The following is a 16,874-nucleotide window of genomic DNA, read 5'->3' as shown; positions in this document are numbered from 1 at the left end:
TAAAAGTAAATAGTTTAGTAAATGATTGGGGAGTCCCTTTGTCTCTTATTCCATTTTACTTGACATGTTCATCTACTTACTGGCTTGCTCCTCTTTTTTTTGTCTTTTCAGCTGCCTTTCAAGCTCTTTCCACACCGCTCCATAGGATTTCAAGCCCCTTTCCAGTTCTCAGCACCTAAAATTCTTCCTCAAAAGCATATTCTCTAGTCCTCCAGAAACCCTCTCTGCTGCAATTCCCCACCCTGCTCCTCCATCGCGCAACACTTGCACTGCATTCCTGAACAAATTTACTTGACAGTACATCTGAGAAAACATGATGTGGCTCTTACTGTGAAATCCATTGAGAAGGAACTATTTAATCTACATTCTGCACAAGATCTATGTCCTAGAATGGAGGACTACTGCTGCTAGATAATGTTGATCTAAGTGCTGAAATAGGGGATGCGGGTGGCGCTGTGGGTAAAAGCCTCAGCGTCTAGGGCTTGCCGATCGAAAGGTCGGCGGTTCGAATCCCCGCGGCGGGGTGCGCTCCCGTTGCTCGGTCCCAGTTCCTGCCCACCTAGCAGTTCGAAAGCACCCCCGGGTGCAAGTAGATAAATAGGGACCGCTTACTAGCGGGAAGGTAAACGGCGTTTCCGTGTGCAGCTCTGGCTCGCAAGAGCAGCGATGTCACACTGGCCACGTGACCCGGAAGTGTCTCCGGACAGCGCTGGCCCCCGGCCTCTTGAGTGAGATGGGCGCACAACCCTAGAGTCTGGCAAGACTGGCCCGTACGGGCAGGGGTACCTTTACCTTTAAGTGCTGAAATAATGTTAATACTAAAGGCATCGCTAGAAGAAAACCTTAGAGAGTAAGATTCTGGTCTGATGTAAGCACACTTTAATATTACCAAAATTAACTTCCAACAGTTTCAAGAGCTGAGGCTCCCCCCTCCCCACAATAAATAATAGTTTGAGATCAATGGTTACACTCACAAAGAGCCTCTTAAAGTAACTGTGTACATACTGGGACCTTCTTGCACCCAAAAACATCCAAAACACTGTCAGAATGTACAGTTATAATAGTGCATTGGGAGAACAAAAGGACAGACACTACCCATTTCAGAGACAAGCTATGAAATGATGGTGACCCAACACCTGAAGAGGGGAACAAATGAAAAGAGAAAAAAGAATGAGACTCTAGAGGAGGGCTGCATTTTAAATGGAAGCATTACAGACAAGGGCATGGCAAGAGCAAGCTGCTTCCTTCCAGACAGTACTGAAGATGGCAATCAATACGATCAGGATTCCAATTCAGAAATGTTCATCCAAAGTTGCAGCATAATTTCATCCATTTACATCAACCACAGAACTATTTTTTCGGTGATGGCAAACATGCTCCAGAATTGCGAGAAAGGCTGTCAATCGAATTGCTGGCTTAAATACAATCCACATATGTCTGAAAGAACCTAAACACCAATGAGACTATCATCTAGCTAACTGAAGCCAGATGAAGCTATCTGAAAACTACACCCCAATATTTTTCCATCTTCCCCCAGAAGACCTAATGGGTGCTCAAATATGCTTTTAAAATGGTCACTTAGTTTCCTTCTAAAGAGAAAAGGACACATTGCATACAGCAGTCAAAAACCGCCTGGAGTAAGGAGACTTCAGGTAATTAAAAACAGAAAAAGCAACTTCAGAACCTCATTATAAAGGAACAAGAGTGTAATCTTTAGCGTGTAGTATCAGACTCTACTTTCTATGGAAAGACGCTGCAAAGACTGACCCCCTCAGGTATAGACTTACACCTTGTTCCCTGATCTGGGTACAATCCTTCCATGTCCTTTCAGAGTTCAGTTTCTGTTCTGCCCATGGCAACGGATGACACTCTTCTCCACTGCTGCATTTACAAGACATCAGCGCTGGAGAGAAGCTGCCTTCCTCACAATAAAGCACAAGAGTTTAAAACTGAATATATAATACTGCTGTGCAGCTGGTTGATAATCAGGGGGAATCAAGTGAATTAAACCCTTGCTCCAGCAAAAGACACACAAAGATGAAATGCAAAACTATGTTTTACCAGCATATTCCATAATAGTGCATATATTGCAACATTCAACAGGACAAACATAATGTTGAAAGGTCTAGAAGTACACAGGGTGCAATGGATGAGTGACTGGAGTTATCAGTTTTCCAGGAAAGCCACATAGTCAGTTAACCGAGCCAGCTGCTGTTCATTGGGAATTGGTGGGACTGAAGCGGGTTCTGAAAATAAGGCACAAAATGGGACGAAAATTAGAAGAAATGGGAAACTGAGTAATAGCTCCCTGCCACTGAAAAGCACAGAGAAGTCACATCTGAGGTCTGATCCATATTCAGTTAGGAGGCACTGCTTTTGAATTGCCAAGTGAAATAGGTTTCCTCTTGAAGGCAGAGGATGTGTGCCCAAGTAAAGGGTCATCTGGAGAGAGGAAAAGGATCTCTTTCTTGCCCTGTTGGGGGATTCACTCCCACATGGAAATCAAGGCCCAAACTCAAGTTCTATTCTTGTGCCCAAGTCTTACATGATTTTACATAGGTTCTGACACAAGACTAGTACATAAATTAGATGGCGTAGATATAAAACCAACTTGTGTGGTGCCTTGAAGACTAACAGTTGTATTCAACAGAGCACTAAGTAATTAGTTCTGCCAGCGAAGAAGATTTCTTGCTCCTGCAATGGAATGCCCCCCCCCCTCCCTCTCCACAAATCTGTTTGAGAAGTTCACCCAACCATCTGCAGCAGATCTGGGGAGGTCACGGGTTGGGTGGGGGGAAAGTCCTGTTGCACTTGCGGCAGTCGTTGCACTGACCAGATGAGAAAGGAGAAGGCCGCCCAAACACATCTATTATGGCATATGCTTTTGTGGACCACAGTCCACTTCATCAGCAAGCAAACGTACATATGACTAAGGCAGGCAGAGGGGAGCGAGGCCAGAGAGAACTGAAATCTAAGGACAAACAGCGATGAATACCTAAAAGCAAAATAAACTAGTCATCAACAAGGCAGTGTTGCTGATTACACAACTTTGTGTTATCGACAACCATACTTTGTTAACTGGCTACTGCGATGATTGCCCCTGCTTTTGCATTTAACTTCCCAGCCTCACTTTCCTATACTTGTCTTACAATTATATGCATACATCCTTGCCAATATAGGATTATACTTCCTGCATCTGAAAGAATATGCCATCATAAATTTGTTTGAGTATAATTTAGCTGGATGCAATCTGAGTAGACCCATTAAAATTAACAGACCTAAATGAGCTGTGCCCAGTAATTTCCATGGGCCAACTCTGGATAGGAACAATGCTGGATCCAACCCATACCTTTTAACTGTGCTGTTTTTGCCATGGCAGACTACCACCCTCTAGACATAACTCATGAATGAACACATACCTGATAACGGGTGAAATCTGTTGAATGAAGGCTCTTGGGGACCTGAAACAGATACAAAATGGCATTTATAAATTGTTCAAGGACCACTGCACCAAGAATGAGTTTCTAGATGTACCTAATTTTACTGTGAAATCTTTTATGGAGCTATCCATTACTAAGTTGCTTACTTGCTACAGAGATTTTACTTGCTTTGCCTAAAAGCACTGCATTCAGTGAATCCTTTCAAACTTCTCATTAAGGCATTCTTTTTCAGTAACTGATTTTATCGGTTGAAGCAGAGTTTATCCTGAACTCAAGTAAGGCAGGTATCACACCTAGCATGACTGGAAGATACTAAAAATCAAATTAAGGTGTTCTGCAGTTTGGAAAAATCCCAAGCACTGGGTCATTGAGGCATTTACAACATTAATTAAGTGCTGGTCAGAAATGATGTCTAGGACTATGAAAAGCCAGCTACTGAAAATGCTGCTGGTGCTAAGAAATGGACATTTATTCTGTTCTCAGTCGCTCACTCCATCTCTTTTCCACTTTCAAGATACAAAAACAGTGATTCATCTATACTCCTTTATTTTTAAAAATGGCAATGATTTTAAAAAGAAATTAACAAACTAGCATTGCTTTGGAACAAAGAGCTATGTTACTAATATATATCTGAATATTATATCCAATAATTCTGCTCTTTATATTATTTTCAAAGCACTGCTGTTGTCATTTAATACATCACCATACAGAGCTGGGACTATCCTAGCCCAGGTGAGCCGAGGTGTCACCCTGTGGGACACTACCTCCAGCTCCACCTGGCAGCCTATTCCTGGTATGTCTGTGCCTGTGTGGCCCTGGGGGACTAACAGCAGAGGCTTGAAGGCCAGGAAGTCCGGGGTGAGGACTTGGGACATGGAGGCCTCTCTCTCCCTGGCGTCCCACTGCTGCCTTCCACAAGGAGCCCGTTCCCTCTTGTCCTGGAGAAGGGGGGCACTAGGCGTATTGTGAAGGCTACAAAGTTGTATTACTGCTGCTCCTCAAAATTCTCTGTGGGCCGCACCCAGAGAACTAGTAAATGGAGTTATATTCACAGGAAATGAGAAACTTTAACAGATTTCCCCCCAAAATAAAATTCACCTCCTGAGGGTTGAGAGATGCTCTGGAATGAAATGAGAGGTAATGCAGGAATCTCTATTGGGTAAGCCAGTTCTTCCATTTGTAAGAGAGCGATTGTAAACCCAAGCCTGTGTGTTGGAGGACTGGCTTATTTGCTGTTAATTAATTTTTGTTACAAACTTGCTTAAGATTTTGTGTGATGTTAAGTATCACTACAGGAGCCAACACTGGCTGAAAAGAACACTGTAATTATTAACTGTTCTACAGCTATGCTCCATCTCTGCCATATAAAATTGTTGTAGGTTCCTTTGCTCTGTGGGGAATTCACCTCAAGGAACTCCTGCGGCTGTTAAAAGAAGCTAAAACTTTAAAAAGAGCAGTTCTGTAAGATTACTCCCGTATCCCGAAGAAGTATTCACCAATAAAAAAACCCAAACTGAGTTCTATGTATGCATTATATGTATGTAAGTATGTATTATAAAGGTTAAGAACTAGTTAAAGAGACAGCAAACAAACCTTAGAGAAATTTTAGTTGGCCTGGAGTACACACAGTATTTAGCAACTGATCAAACCTCACAACATGCCCTGTTTGTTCTTTATTCCATTAATGCAGAACATTAGAACATGGGTAGGCAAACTAAGGCCCGGGGGCCAGATCCGGCCCAATCGCCTTCTAAATACGGCCTGCAGATGGTCCGGGAATCAGCATGTTTTTACATGAGTAGAATGTGTGCTTTTATTCAAAATGCATCTCTGGGTTATTTGTGGGGCATAGGAATTCGTTCATATATTTTTTTCAAAATATAGTCCGCCCCCCCCCCTCCCACAAGGTCTGAGAGACAGTGGACCGGCCCCCCACTGAAAAAGTTTGCTGACCTCTGCATTAGATTCAGCAACCAAATTACAAACTGACACACAAGTTAGTTGTAATTTCAAAATGGCAACTACTGTTAAGTTTTCACTACACTTTATTTGCATCACACATGTAAGTTAAAGTAAACTGACGAACATATTCAACTGAGTCTCCAAAGCCAAGGCTAGCCGAGAGAAATTAAGGCACATTCTGTTTTCCTTTGCCGAAAAGCTTTACACCCGCTTGCTTAATTAAAGCTGTCTGTGCCCATGAGAAATACACCAAGTCATATTTCTGACATGATGTTTCAGGAATACCCCTTGCTGTTTTTTAACTTTGAATTAAGTCCTGGCATGCAAATGTTAATTATCCTTTTAAATTCATTCACAGGAAAGGCAAGCAACAAAAATGTACCCACCCACCCAGACACAATGTCTTAATGGATCAAGAGCTCCCCCTACCTGGCTTTTTAGGCATAACCATGCGAGTGGATGAATCCGCTTGCCATCCCTGATCAAGAACACCTAAAATGATTAAAACGAGATGCAAAATCATCAATGCCACACAGAACCTTCAACAAGGCAAGTTCTGCTCCGAAAATTTCCTTATCTTCTGTGCAAGAAGCATTCTTATTTTACGATGCCCCCATATACTTTTTTGGCATAATGAGAGCAAATAAAAAGCCAAAAGCAAAATGGGAATAATATCTGTTCAGCAGTCAGATGCCATTAAACAGTAATTTTAAACAGTAAAGTCCATTAATTTCAATGGATCTACCCTGAGTGTGACTTACTTGGACATCACTCTTTGAAAACCTACAAGTTTTACTTTTATTTTGAAGCTCTTTCATCATATAACATAAAGGCAACTGTGATACTTGTCACAACTGTGACACTTGTTCTGTATCACTAAAGTTAAGTTTCCCTTACAGAAACCTTGGAGAGCTGCTGTCAGCCAGGGCAAACAATGCAGAGCGAGATGGACCAGGGGTCTGACTCTGTACAAGGTAGCTTCCTATGGTGCAAAATTAAATTTCAAACTCTTATGCATCCTGTGAATTTATAAGTACACTTTCTAAGTATGCATTCAAAAATTTAGTGAAAAGAAAACAAACACACCCACCCTGAGGTATATGCAACTCACATTTGTATTAGAATTTGTTCATCAGAATGTCTGTTATGTGTAAGGAATGCATATTCTATGTAATGCTTCTACAGTGGTACCTCGCAGGACGAATGCCTCGCAAGACGGAAAACTCGCTAGACGAAAGGGTTTTTTGTTTTTTGAGCTGCTTCGCAAGACGATTTTCCCTATGAGCTTGCTTCGTAAGACGGAAACGTCTTGCAAGTTTGTTTCCTTTTTCTTAACACCGTTAAGACAGTTGCGACTTGACTTCGAGGAGCAACTCATAGCACGCGGTGTGGTAGCCTTTTTTGAGGTTTTAAAAGACTTTGGTGATTTTTGAAGCTTTTCCAAAACTTTCCTGACACCGTGCTTCGCAAGACGAAAAAAATCACAAGACGACAAAACTCGCAGAACGAATTAATTTCGTCTTGCGAGGCACCACTGTACATAAGAAACAGCAAAGTATGTTGAAATCTGATATAAGTCTTGAACTGCAATTTCAATGCATACCCCCAGCATCCTTTATTCAAAGGCTCCTCAAAAGCAGCCAGCCTCTGAAGATGCAGGATGAGACTAAGGGTGCTCCATTATTACTACTGGGCAAATAGCCTTTCTTCACTTTTCTAGGCTGCAGGTGAAAGCATTCTATCTATAGTAGACCAGTACAAGGTTACTCCAGGGTGTGAAACACCAAGTTTAATAAAGTGGTTTTTACACACACACACACACACACACACACACACACACACACACACACGTACCTTTCACTGCTTCTTCTATGGGAAGCCCAACAAAGGCTGCAAAGTCATCTGCACTTATTGAGGTATATGCTTGAGAGACCAGTCCAAATGCTCGCCGCCTAGTTGCATCTATTACAAGAGATAATTGGGAAGAATGTTGAGAATCAGATGTAAAAAAAATGTGTTGCATGTTTATGTAATGAATAAATTGGGGGTTTTTAAGAGCTTAATGCTTATGACAAAAGCATCGCCCCATGGGAAAGTGGTTATACAAAGGCATTTTCAATGTACAGTGGTACCTCAGGTTACAAACACCTCAGGTTACAGACTCCGCTAACCCAGAAGTAGTACCTTGGGTTAAGAACTTTAGCTCAGGATGAGAACAGAAATCGCGTGCCAGCGGCATGGCGGCAGTGGGAGGTCCCATTAGCTAAAGTGGTACCTCAGGTTAAGAATGGTTTCAGGTTAAGAACGGACCCCCGGAACGAATGAAGTTCGTAACCAGAGGCACCACTGTAGCCGAAAACAACTGTTGCACATAGGAAAATTGGTCAAGATGCAACCTTCTAAAATATGCTGGCTAAGTACTCAACTTGGAGATAAGTAGTCTTGATAAGAAAACTAAGTGCCCCTGAAGAAACCTGCCTTCAGCCAAAACATTTTGCACTTTTCAATATTTTAGAAGGACTCTGGGTCCAAAACCAGTTTGTCCATATCATGATATCAATTTCATAATTTTTGACCTGGCAATATATTGCAAATCATTATTTGTGTTTGTATGTGTGTATGCATGCCCTATGCAAAAATCACAATGTGGGAAAAATCATGAAGTCAGTCAATCCTTCTCTCAACTCCTGTAGCACCTGTTAACTCTGCTGGCTCGGCTCTCCCCTGCCTCCTGCAGGCGGCAGAAAATCACAAGAGAAGGCACCATCAAAAATCACAACGCAGGAAAAACTGTGAAGCCAGCCAATGCCTCTTGATGGCTCCAGCCTTATTTCAGACATCGTGATATATCATGATGTCTAGCTTGTGATATATTATGATGCTGAAAACCAGATACTGCCCAGCCCTCTGGGTTATATCTACCTATGGCATACTTGCGTTTAATATAAGTCCACTGATTTCAATGGGACTACTATGAGTAAGATTTTATCAAGTACAACCCTCTATCTAGAGTTTGACTTTGATACCATTCTGAGGCTTCAATGGGAATACAGACAAGTTGTGCTACCTTAATTTACGGATCATCATACAATACAAATAAGAATTTGCCAAATATGGCCACAACAAAACAAAGGAATACAAACATTTATGTTGCCTGAGCTGCAGTGGGCTTTTCCCATTCTTCACTTCAAAACAACCTGCCAAGAACTTGGCAACAAGCAGAGTAGCAGGTGATCCTGAGCACCTTTATTTGTGAAAAAAATATCCTGAGATCAGTGGGACGCACACCCACCAAACCCGAAAGTCAGTTGCCCTGTTGTTATCTTGTCATTCAGCAGCCTAACAGCCCACGGATAGAAGCTGTTCTTTACCCTGTTGGTGTGACTAATCATGCATCTATATCTTCTGCCTGAGGGCAGGAGCTCAAGAAAGTGCCGGCCAGGGTGTGAATCATCCCTGAGAATTTTCCTCACTCTCCTGAGGCAACGTTCTTCCGCCGTTTCATCCAGCGGATTCACGGGACAGCCCGTAATATCTTGTGATGTATTCACCACCCTCTGTAGGCACTTCCTATCAGATGATGTCAAACCAGCGTACCACACCGTGATGCAGTATGAAAGGACACTTTCTATTGTGGACCGGTAGAAGGAGATGATCAAATGTTGATTGACATCGTTCTTCCGCAGTTCTCTGAGGAGATGGAGTCTCTGTTGGGCTTTCTTAACCACCTGGGTTGTATTTATTTTCCAAGTAAGGTCTTCACTGAGATAAACTCCTAGGAATTTAAAGGAAGAGACTCTCTCCACACAGCCCTCCCTGATGTACAGTGGGGCTAGTTCTCCTCTCTTCCTCCGAAAGTCCAACACCATCTCCTTTGTCTTGCTGATATTAAGGTGCAAGTTGCTCCCTAGGTACCATGTAGATATTTTTTGGACCTCCTCTCTATATGCTGATTCATCTCCACCTGTTATTAAACCCATTATGGTGGTGTCATTTGCAAACTTAATAATTGCAGTAGACGGTTCTGATGATACACAGTTGTATGTATACAATGAATACAGGTAGGGATTTAGCACACATTCCTGTGGTGTGCCAGTGCTGATTTTTAAAGAATTAGATGTTACATGTTCAATCCTCACTGTTTGTGTCCAATCTATCAGAAAGTCTTTAATCCGGTCACAGATGGTAGGAGAAAGGTTCATGTCAAAACTTCAAGTTTTGTTTTGTAAACTCTGAGTTATATTCAGACAGGTCTCCTTCTGTTTATGGGTCATCACTGGAGAAGGGAGAGGGGTGATTGTCACTCACTGTTCCTTCCCCTCTGCCACTTCCCATGCTGTTCTGGGGAGTCTCCCAGTTCGCAGAAAGAGCTTTTCAGGGCCAATGTGGGTTGCAGGGGGACTGGTAAAAACCAACTCTCTTCCTCTATGGACAGACTTCCATCCACAGATAGCATCAATTCCACCCCTTTGAAACTCCCAAAATAAGTCAAACTGCTTCATCATAAATTATCACAGGGCCATGTAAAAGCCAACCCCAAGTACTGTGTTACATCAAACTTGTACAGGACACAAATCACCAGGCACTAAATTTAAAAGAGAAACAAACCAGCAAAATCTTTAAGGAAATGCTGTAAAGTTCATGCAAACTCTGTTTTTCACAGTGATTATGCATACACTAACAGACAAAGCTTTTGAATCTGTATTGGAACAGGACGAAACAGCCATTATAAATTTTGTGCTGATTTTGAGCAACCACTTGAAAGAACACACTTTCCACACCAAGTGAAAATGACTAGGGTTTTAGAAAGATGTACCTCTAAGTGCTTCCATGATTGGCTGAATAGATTCAGACCACTGATGTGCACCAATTGTTGTATAAATTCCAGGGAAATCTCTTTGCCAGATTCTCTGCCCCACTGACCAAATTGCACCAAGTTCAGGGTTTGCCTACAAAGAAAGGAAGAAAAATTATTCAGACGGACAAGCCATTGATCAGCAGATGAAGAGGAAAAGGAAGAAGTCCACAACTAGGGTAACTGGAGCGACCAAGAACTCAGCTGTGGTGGCCATGAGAGCCAAAAACCAGCATGTTCCCCTATTAGCAAATGAATTAGGTTGCCTCTGTTGCTGGGTCACAAACTCTGCCCTGAGCAGGAAGCAGCATTTTAAAACCTCTTTTCTTCCCATCTGCTCTAGCACCTACTTCTGTGCTTGATTTTGACTGCTGCTGCTTTTTGTACATCTTCAGTGGAATCCTCCTCTAGTTCCTTCCCCTGCCCTCTCACTTCTCACATTAAGCATCAAGTGAAGCACAGTGCCCTCCATCTGGCCTCTCAACTTCCCACTCCAGAAAATCAGGGGGGAGGGGGATAATACGTATTGCACCAACTCTCTTGGCACTATCCTCCCAAAATTAATTAAAGCCCAACATGCAAGACTCTCTAGGTCACTCAATCAGTTAAAGTGATTCCACTTGTATGCAATTTGTGAAGAGTTTGGCTCGAAAGTAAAATGGTTCTACTACAATTGTTATTTCTTTGTGGAGTGCCCATCCTAAGGATGTTAACATTCAACATCACTCCCAAGTTCTGTCAGCCACACTGAATTTTTATGTGTTAAATGCATGCTTAGAATCTAGTATCTCATCAATTCCTACCAAGCAAAAGCAAAATTCTTCATGTGCTCTATAGTTTAAGAAGCTGCTGCTATGGAAAAAGAGGGACTGGGAGGTAAAACACATTTGCAAGAAAAATGAAACTTCTTCCACCTAATCCATGACGTACTCTAGAAATGAGTCTGAACTCCGACATGAAATACTCTGCATGGAGCACCTGAGATGTACAAACTTCAAAGAGATAAAATACAAATCTATAAAATACAGCAAGTATCTATTAAACAATAGCAAAATGCAACCTCAACAGCAATAGAACATTTGTTCAGCAACCAGCAAAGGTGTTGCTTTTTAGCTTTCACTTTTGGAAACACAACCCTAAAGTTATGCGTGACACCTCTGTCCTTTAAAGTATTGAAAAGTACTTACAGACTTAATTGCAGGAGGGATTCTCTTCCACAAATACCGTGCATTGTTCCTAATAACATAAAAGTGTCAATTTAAAGTATTTTTTTAAATGACATTAACTAAAAACAAGTTTTTACTACTAGAAGACTATTAAAAGAGGCAACAATTCAAAGAGAAGCAAGAAACATATTCCGAACAATGCAACACTTTTATATAAGCTGCAGATAACATTTCAAACAATGGAAACACACAGATTTCACAAATTTTCTTTCTTTTTTTTATCTAGCAGCATGTTCACATATGGGCATGTTTAGTCCTCATGCAGTCTATACTATGTACAGGAAAAAACATTTTAGCATATGAAGTTTCGCTTCTAACGTCAAGTACAGTGGTATCTCTAATTACAAACTTAATTAGTTCCAGAGGTCTGTTCTTTACCTGAAACTGTTCTTAACTAGAGGCGTGCTTTCGCTAATGGGGCCTCTTGCTGCGTCGCTGGCACACGATTTCCTTTCTCATCCTGGGGCAAAGTTCGCAACTCAAGGTAACTCTTCCAGGTTAGTGGAGTTCGTAACCTGAGGTGTTTGTAACTCAAGGTACCACTGTACAAGGTTTGGAACACATCTTCTGCACACTTGATACTTCCTGTAAGCCACACGTGTGTGCATAGGCTAAGCTGTGGTAGCACAGAATGTTCTGTTGCTCAGGTAGTTAAAACAATGTGTAGCCCAGTGTAACGTCAAAGTCGCCTGTTTGGCTGGGATTATAACCTCACACAGGGACTGGCCAAGACTGGAAAGAGCAAAGAAATGAAGAGAAGGGGTGGTAACACCCAGAGACAAGGAAGCTGAAGGTAGAGGGTGGGTTAAGGAGTAGACTGAGACAGATGAACCTGAAGGATGGACAGGTAGAGAATGAGGCCCAAAGGAAAGAGCAAGGAAGCAGCAAACTGAAGTGAGAGTTCATTGAAGAGGAGCCTCTGAAGAAGGTCCAAAATGGTTCAGATCAGGAAAGGCTGTATGCTGGGTCAGAAGAGAAGATAGAGAGAAGCTTGTCAAGAAACAAGGTGTCTCAAGAAGTGTTCAAAGTATTCAGGGGCCTGAAATGCAGACAGTGGGCAGAGCACAGCTGGAGGAGACATGAATCTGTAGAAAACAGAAGGTGGGCAAAAGTACACAGATGCAGCTGTGTGCAATGGGAAGGAGCAGGAGACATTTAGAGGGCTGGGGAATGTGAGCAAGGAAGGTAACAAGGTCTAGAGCTGAGACATTGGCAAGGGAATCCTGGCAAGTGTTGCTTCTGTTGCCTCTGAAGGACTGTGACTGACAACTATGAAGGTCAAAAAGCAAGGGTGAGTCGGTTCACATACTGATTTGTCCTGAGCTGATATTTAGTAAAGTGAGCTGTACCGGGTGAATCATGCTAGCTTTGTAGAAACAAATATTGCTATCTGACTTAACAATCTTGCCCATTAAGGATCTGCAAAATTCAATTTAAAAAGTGCAGTATTTTAAAATCCCACTGATTCTTTTTTTAAAAAACATATTTTTTATTAAAGATTTCTTGGTTTCCAAAAGTATGTAAAATGTATTTTTTTTTTCAACTTACAGTGAGGTGGGAAAGTATTTGATCCCCTGCTAAATTTGCCCGTTTGCCCTCTGACAAAGAAATGACCAGTCCATAATTTGAATGGTAGGTTTATTGTAGCTGTGAGAGACAGAATAACAACAGGAAAAACCCCAGAAACCCAGAAGACAAAAGTCAGAGATTGATGTGCATTAGAATGAGTGAAATAAGTATTTGATCCCTTTGCAAAAGATGACTTAGTACTTGGTGGCAAAACCCTTGTTGGCAATTACAGAGGTCAGACGTTTCTGGTAGGTGGCCACCAGGTTTGCACACGTCTCAGGAGGTCTTTTGTCCCACTCCTCTTTGCAGACCCTCTCCAAGTCAGTAAGATTTCGAGGCTGATACGTAGCTACTTGAACCTTCAGCTCCCTCCACAGATTTTCCATGGGATTAAGGTCTGGAGACTGGCTAGGCCACTCCAGGACCTTAATGTGCTTCTTCTTGAGCCACTCCTTTGTTGCCTTGGCCCTGTGTTTTGGGTGATTGTCATGCTGGAATACCCATCCTCAACCCCTTTTCAATGCCCTGGCTGAGGAGAGGAGGTGCTCACCCAAGATTTGACAATACATGGTCCCGTCCATCGTCCCTTCGATGTGGTGAAGGTGTCCTGTCTCCTTAGCAGAAAAACACCCCCAAAGTATAATGTGTCCCCCTCCATGTTTGACGGTGGGGATGGTGTTCTTGGGGTCTTAGGCAGCATTCCTCCTCCTCCAAACACGGCGAGTTGAGTTGATGCCAAAGAGCTCGATTTTGGTCTCATCTGACCACAACACTTTCACCCACTTCTCCTCTGGATCATTCAGATGTGCATTGCCAAACTGTAGGCAGGCCTGTACATGTGCTGTCTTGAGCAAGGGGACCTTGCGGGCTCTGCAAGATCTCAGTCCTTCACGGCGTAGTGTGTTACCAGCTGTTTCCATGGTGACTATGGTCCCAGCTGCCCTGAGATCATTGACAAGTTCCCTCCGTGTAGTTCTGGGCTGCTTCATCACCATTCTCATGATCATTGCAACTCCACGAGATGAGATCTTGCATGGAGCCCCAGACCGAGGGAGGTTGACAGTTATTTTGTGTTTCTTCCATTTGCGAATTATTGTTTTCACTTTCTCACCATAGTGCTTGGCAATAGTCTTGTAGCCCAGCCCAGCCTTGTGCAGGTCTACAATCTTGTCCCTGACATCCTTGGACAGCTCTTTGGTCTTGGTCATAGTGGCTACTTTGGAATCTGCTGGACTGATTGCTTCTGTCGACAGGTGTCTTTTGTACAGGTACTGTAACGAGCTGGGATTACAGGTAAGACCTCTCCCTTACACCAGGTGCTTCTAATCTCTGCTTGTTACATAGAGTGAAGATACCAGGTAGCCCGACACCTGGTTGGTTGATAGGGGGTCAAATACTTATTTCACTCATCATAATGCACATCAGTCTCTGACTTTTGCCTTCTGGGTTTCTGGGGGTTTTCCTGTTGTTATCCTGTCTCTCACAGTTACAATAAACCTACCATTAAAATTATGGACTGGTCATTTCTTTGTCAGAGGGCAAACAGGCAAATTTAGCAGGGGATCAAATACAGTGGTACCTCGGATTACAGACGCTTCAGGTTACAAACTCCGCTAACCCAGAAGTATTACCTCGGGTTAAGAACTTTGCTTCAGGATGAGAACAGAAATCATGTGGCGGCAGCAGGAGACCCCATTAGCTAAAGTGGTGCTTCAGGTTAAGAACAGTTTCAGGTTAAGAACGGACCTCCAGAACAAATTAAGTTCTTAACCTGAGGTACCACTGTACTTTTCCCCCTCACTGTACATTTTCTACAGATCGGTTTCATTTGCTGAGACATTAGTGCTACATTAGGAAAAAAGGGGGGGAAACAGGTGGAGCGGAGGTGGAGTCAGGTGGCAAAGCTTTGGTGGTGAGAGATGTTGGGGTTGGCCTAGGGTGCGGTTGCTTGTTTGCGATTGGCTGTGGTGAACTTTGTTTTCACGTGTGAGTGGGGTCGAGCCTACAGGTAAATTTTGCAAAGTTGGAAGTTACGTGCTTCAACACGCCCCCTCACACACAAAAAGAATTTGCCAACATCACCAAGATAAAACTTAGTGGCACCAAGTTCAGATACCATGGGGTACAAATAAACAGAAACCTCAACAAATTATACCTCAACAACTACAATTCCTTGTTGTGGCAAATCAACAAAGACCTAAAGAGATGGAGCAACACCAACTTCACTCTCTCAGAGAAAATAGCCATGATCAAAATGATTACTCTTCCAAAAAATCCCTCTGATTCTGAAGGTAAAGGTTAAAACATGTGCAATTCCCTCACTGAAAACAAGAGAACTTCAAAGTGTTTCACTATTGCTGTGCCACGCTCTTGTTTAAAACAGTATCAATAAAGAACGTCAAGTAAAATTTTCTGTTTACCCAGGCATTTGAGGACTGAAAGATACTGACAGTGGCCAACTTGGAATTAGTATCTACAATGTATGTGATTGCCTTTAGATGCATTTTTTTAATTTTAAATTGTATTGTCTCAACAGTTCTGATGATTGTTGCCATGTGTTCCTTTGGGAGGAAGGGTGCGTGAGAGAGAAACAAAGCAAAACAAAACAAATAAGCCTCCTTTTGCGCGCCTGTTTTGTAAACTCTTCCAATTTCACAAGCATTACCCATCTCCACCTGATACATGAAAGTACTGAAGAATTAAATAAGCAAATCTCAGCGTGATCCTCTAGCACAGTGTTTCCCAACCTTGGGCCTCCAGCTGTTTTTGGACTACAACTCCCATCATCCCTAGCTAGCAAGACCAGTGGTCAGGGATGATGGGAATTGTAGTTCAAAAACAGCTGGAGGCCCAAGGTTGGGAAACACTGCTCTAGCAGCAGCTGCTTTCAAAGACACACTTCTTCTCAAATCCAGGTATTAGAGGTAGATCGAAAATAATTTTTACTTACATGTCATTATGCAAAAGGTACAAAGCTAGGAGTTGCGCATAAACGGGCGGTGTTGCTATTCCTCCAGGGGCCTAAAAAAATAAAAATAAAAGCGGTTTACAGAATTAATGGCAACTGAGTGATTACATGGTAGGAAGAACAGCATCTATTTCTGCCAGCCCCCCCGCAAGGCTGTTTGAATCCCTTGATCCCAGCGGCTGCCTCTGTTTTAACCAGTTCATGTCTCGGGTTCTTCGCCGTCTCTGTTTCGCCCCCCGAAGAGGAGCTTCTCCTGCGTCTGGGCTGCGCAACTTCAGCCCCCGCGCAGAGAGAGGCCTCGCCAAGGAGCCCCCCAGGCGCCTGGCGGGAGGAGGGCCGAGAGGGAGGCGGGGGGGGGAAGCAGCCTCAGGTAAACCGCCCCCCCCCCCGCCCCACACACCTCCAGCTCCTGCGTCTCGCACTGCTCCAGCAGCTTCCGGTAGCCGAGGGCGCCGCTCGCCGCCGCCGCCATCACCGCCACTGGCATCTTCGCGCCCGGCGCCGGCTCCAGCCCAGGCGGAGGGACGGGTCCTCCAAGGCGCGCAGGCGGGCGCTCTCGCCGCTCTCCCTCGGCTTCCGCTTCCGGCCCACAGGATTGACGTCACCAGCGCATAATAGGGGAAGACGCCACAGAGATAGGAAAGCAGAGAAGCCTCTCGCAGCCTACAACTCCCATCATCCCCCCTGGCGGCTCTCCATCCCCAGGCGAGGAGAGCCGCCAGGGGGCATGATGGGAGCTGTAGTCCCTGGCCACCCCGGGACTCAGAAAGGCAAGAGGCGCCCTACGGAATTGCTCGGACATCCTTGGAAGACTGCTATGGCAACTTGGTGAGGCCTTTAGGGACAAAATGGGT

General features: G+C 43.5%; 1 protein-coding gene across 1 annotated transcript; it reads right to left on the bottom strand.

The window, feature by feature from the left end:
• Positions 1-856: 856 nt before the first annotated feature.
• COPS8 (COP9 signalosome subunit 8) lies at positions 857-16,587 on the bottom strand. The gene is made up of 8 exons (XM_028703490.2): positions 16,421-16,587; positions 16,003-16,073; positions 11,445-11,493; positions 10,219-10,351; positions 7,257-7,364; positions 5,832-5,894; positions 3,420-3,461; positions 857-2,246 (listed from the first exon to the last, which is right to left on the bottom strand). The coding sequence occupies exons 1-8, from the start codon at positions 16,505-16,507 to the stop codon at positions 2,167-2,169; spliced, it is 633 nt and encodes a 210-aa protein (XP_028559323.2). The 5' UTR covers positions 16,508-16,587; the 3' UTR covers positions 857-2,166.
• Between the last annotated feature and the right edge of the window lie 287 nt (positions 16,588-16,874).

This window comes from Podarcis muralis, chromosome 1, assembly GCF_964188315.1.
Source record: "Podarcis muralis chromosome 1, rPodMur119.hap1.1, whole genome shotgun sequence".
NCBI lineage: Eukaryota > Metazoa > Chordata > Lepidosauria > Squamata > Lacertidae > Podarcis > Podarcis muralis.
The sequence above is the reverse complement of the archived record's forward strand: the minus strand, read 5'-3'. Positions and strand labels throughout refer to the sequence as shown.

Coding starts and splice junctions, on each gene's coding strand:
- COPS8 (XM_028703490.2), bottom strand. CDS start 16,507: ATGCCAGTGGCGGTGATGGCGGCGGCGGCGAGCGGCGCCCTCGGCTAC. Junction 10,352..11,444: donor TCCCTCCTGCAATTAAGTCT/GTAAGTACTTTT, acceptor CTTTCTTTGTAG/GCAAACCCTGAACTTGGTGC. Junction 2,247..3,419: donor CAGATTTCACCCGTTATCAG/GTATGTGTTCAT, acceptor CCTTATTTTCAG/AACCCGCTTCAGTCCCACCA.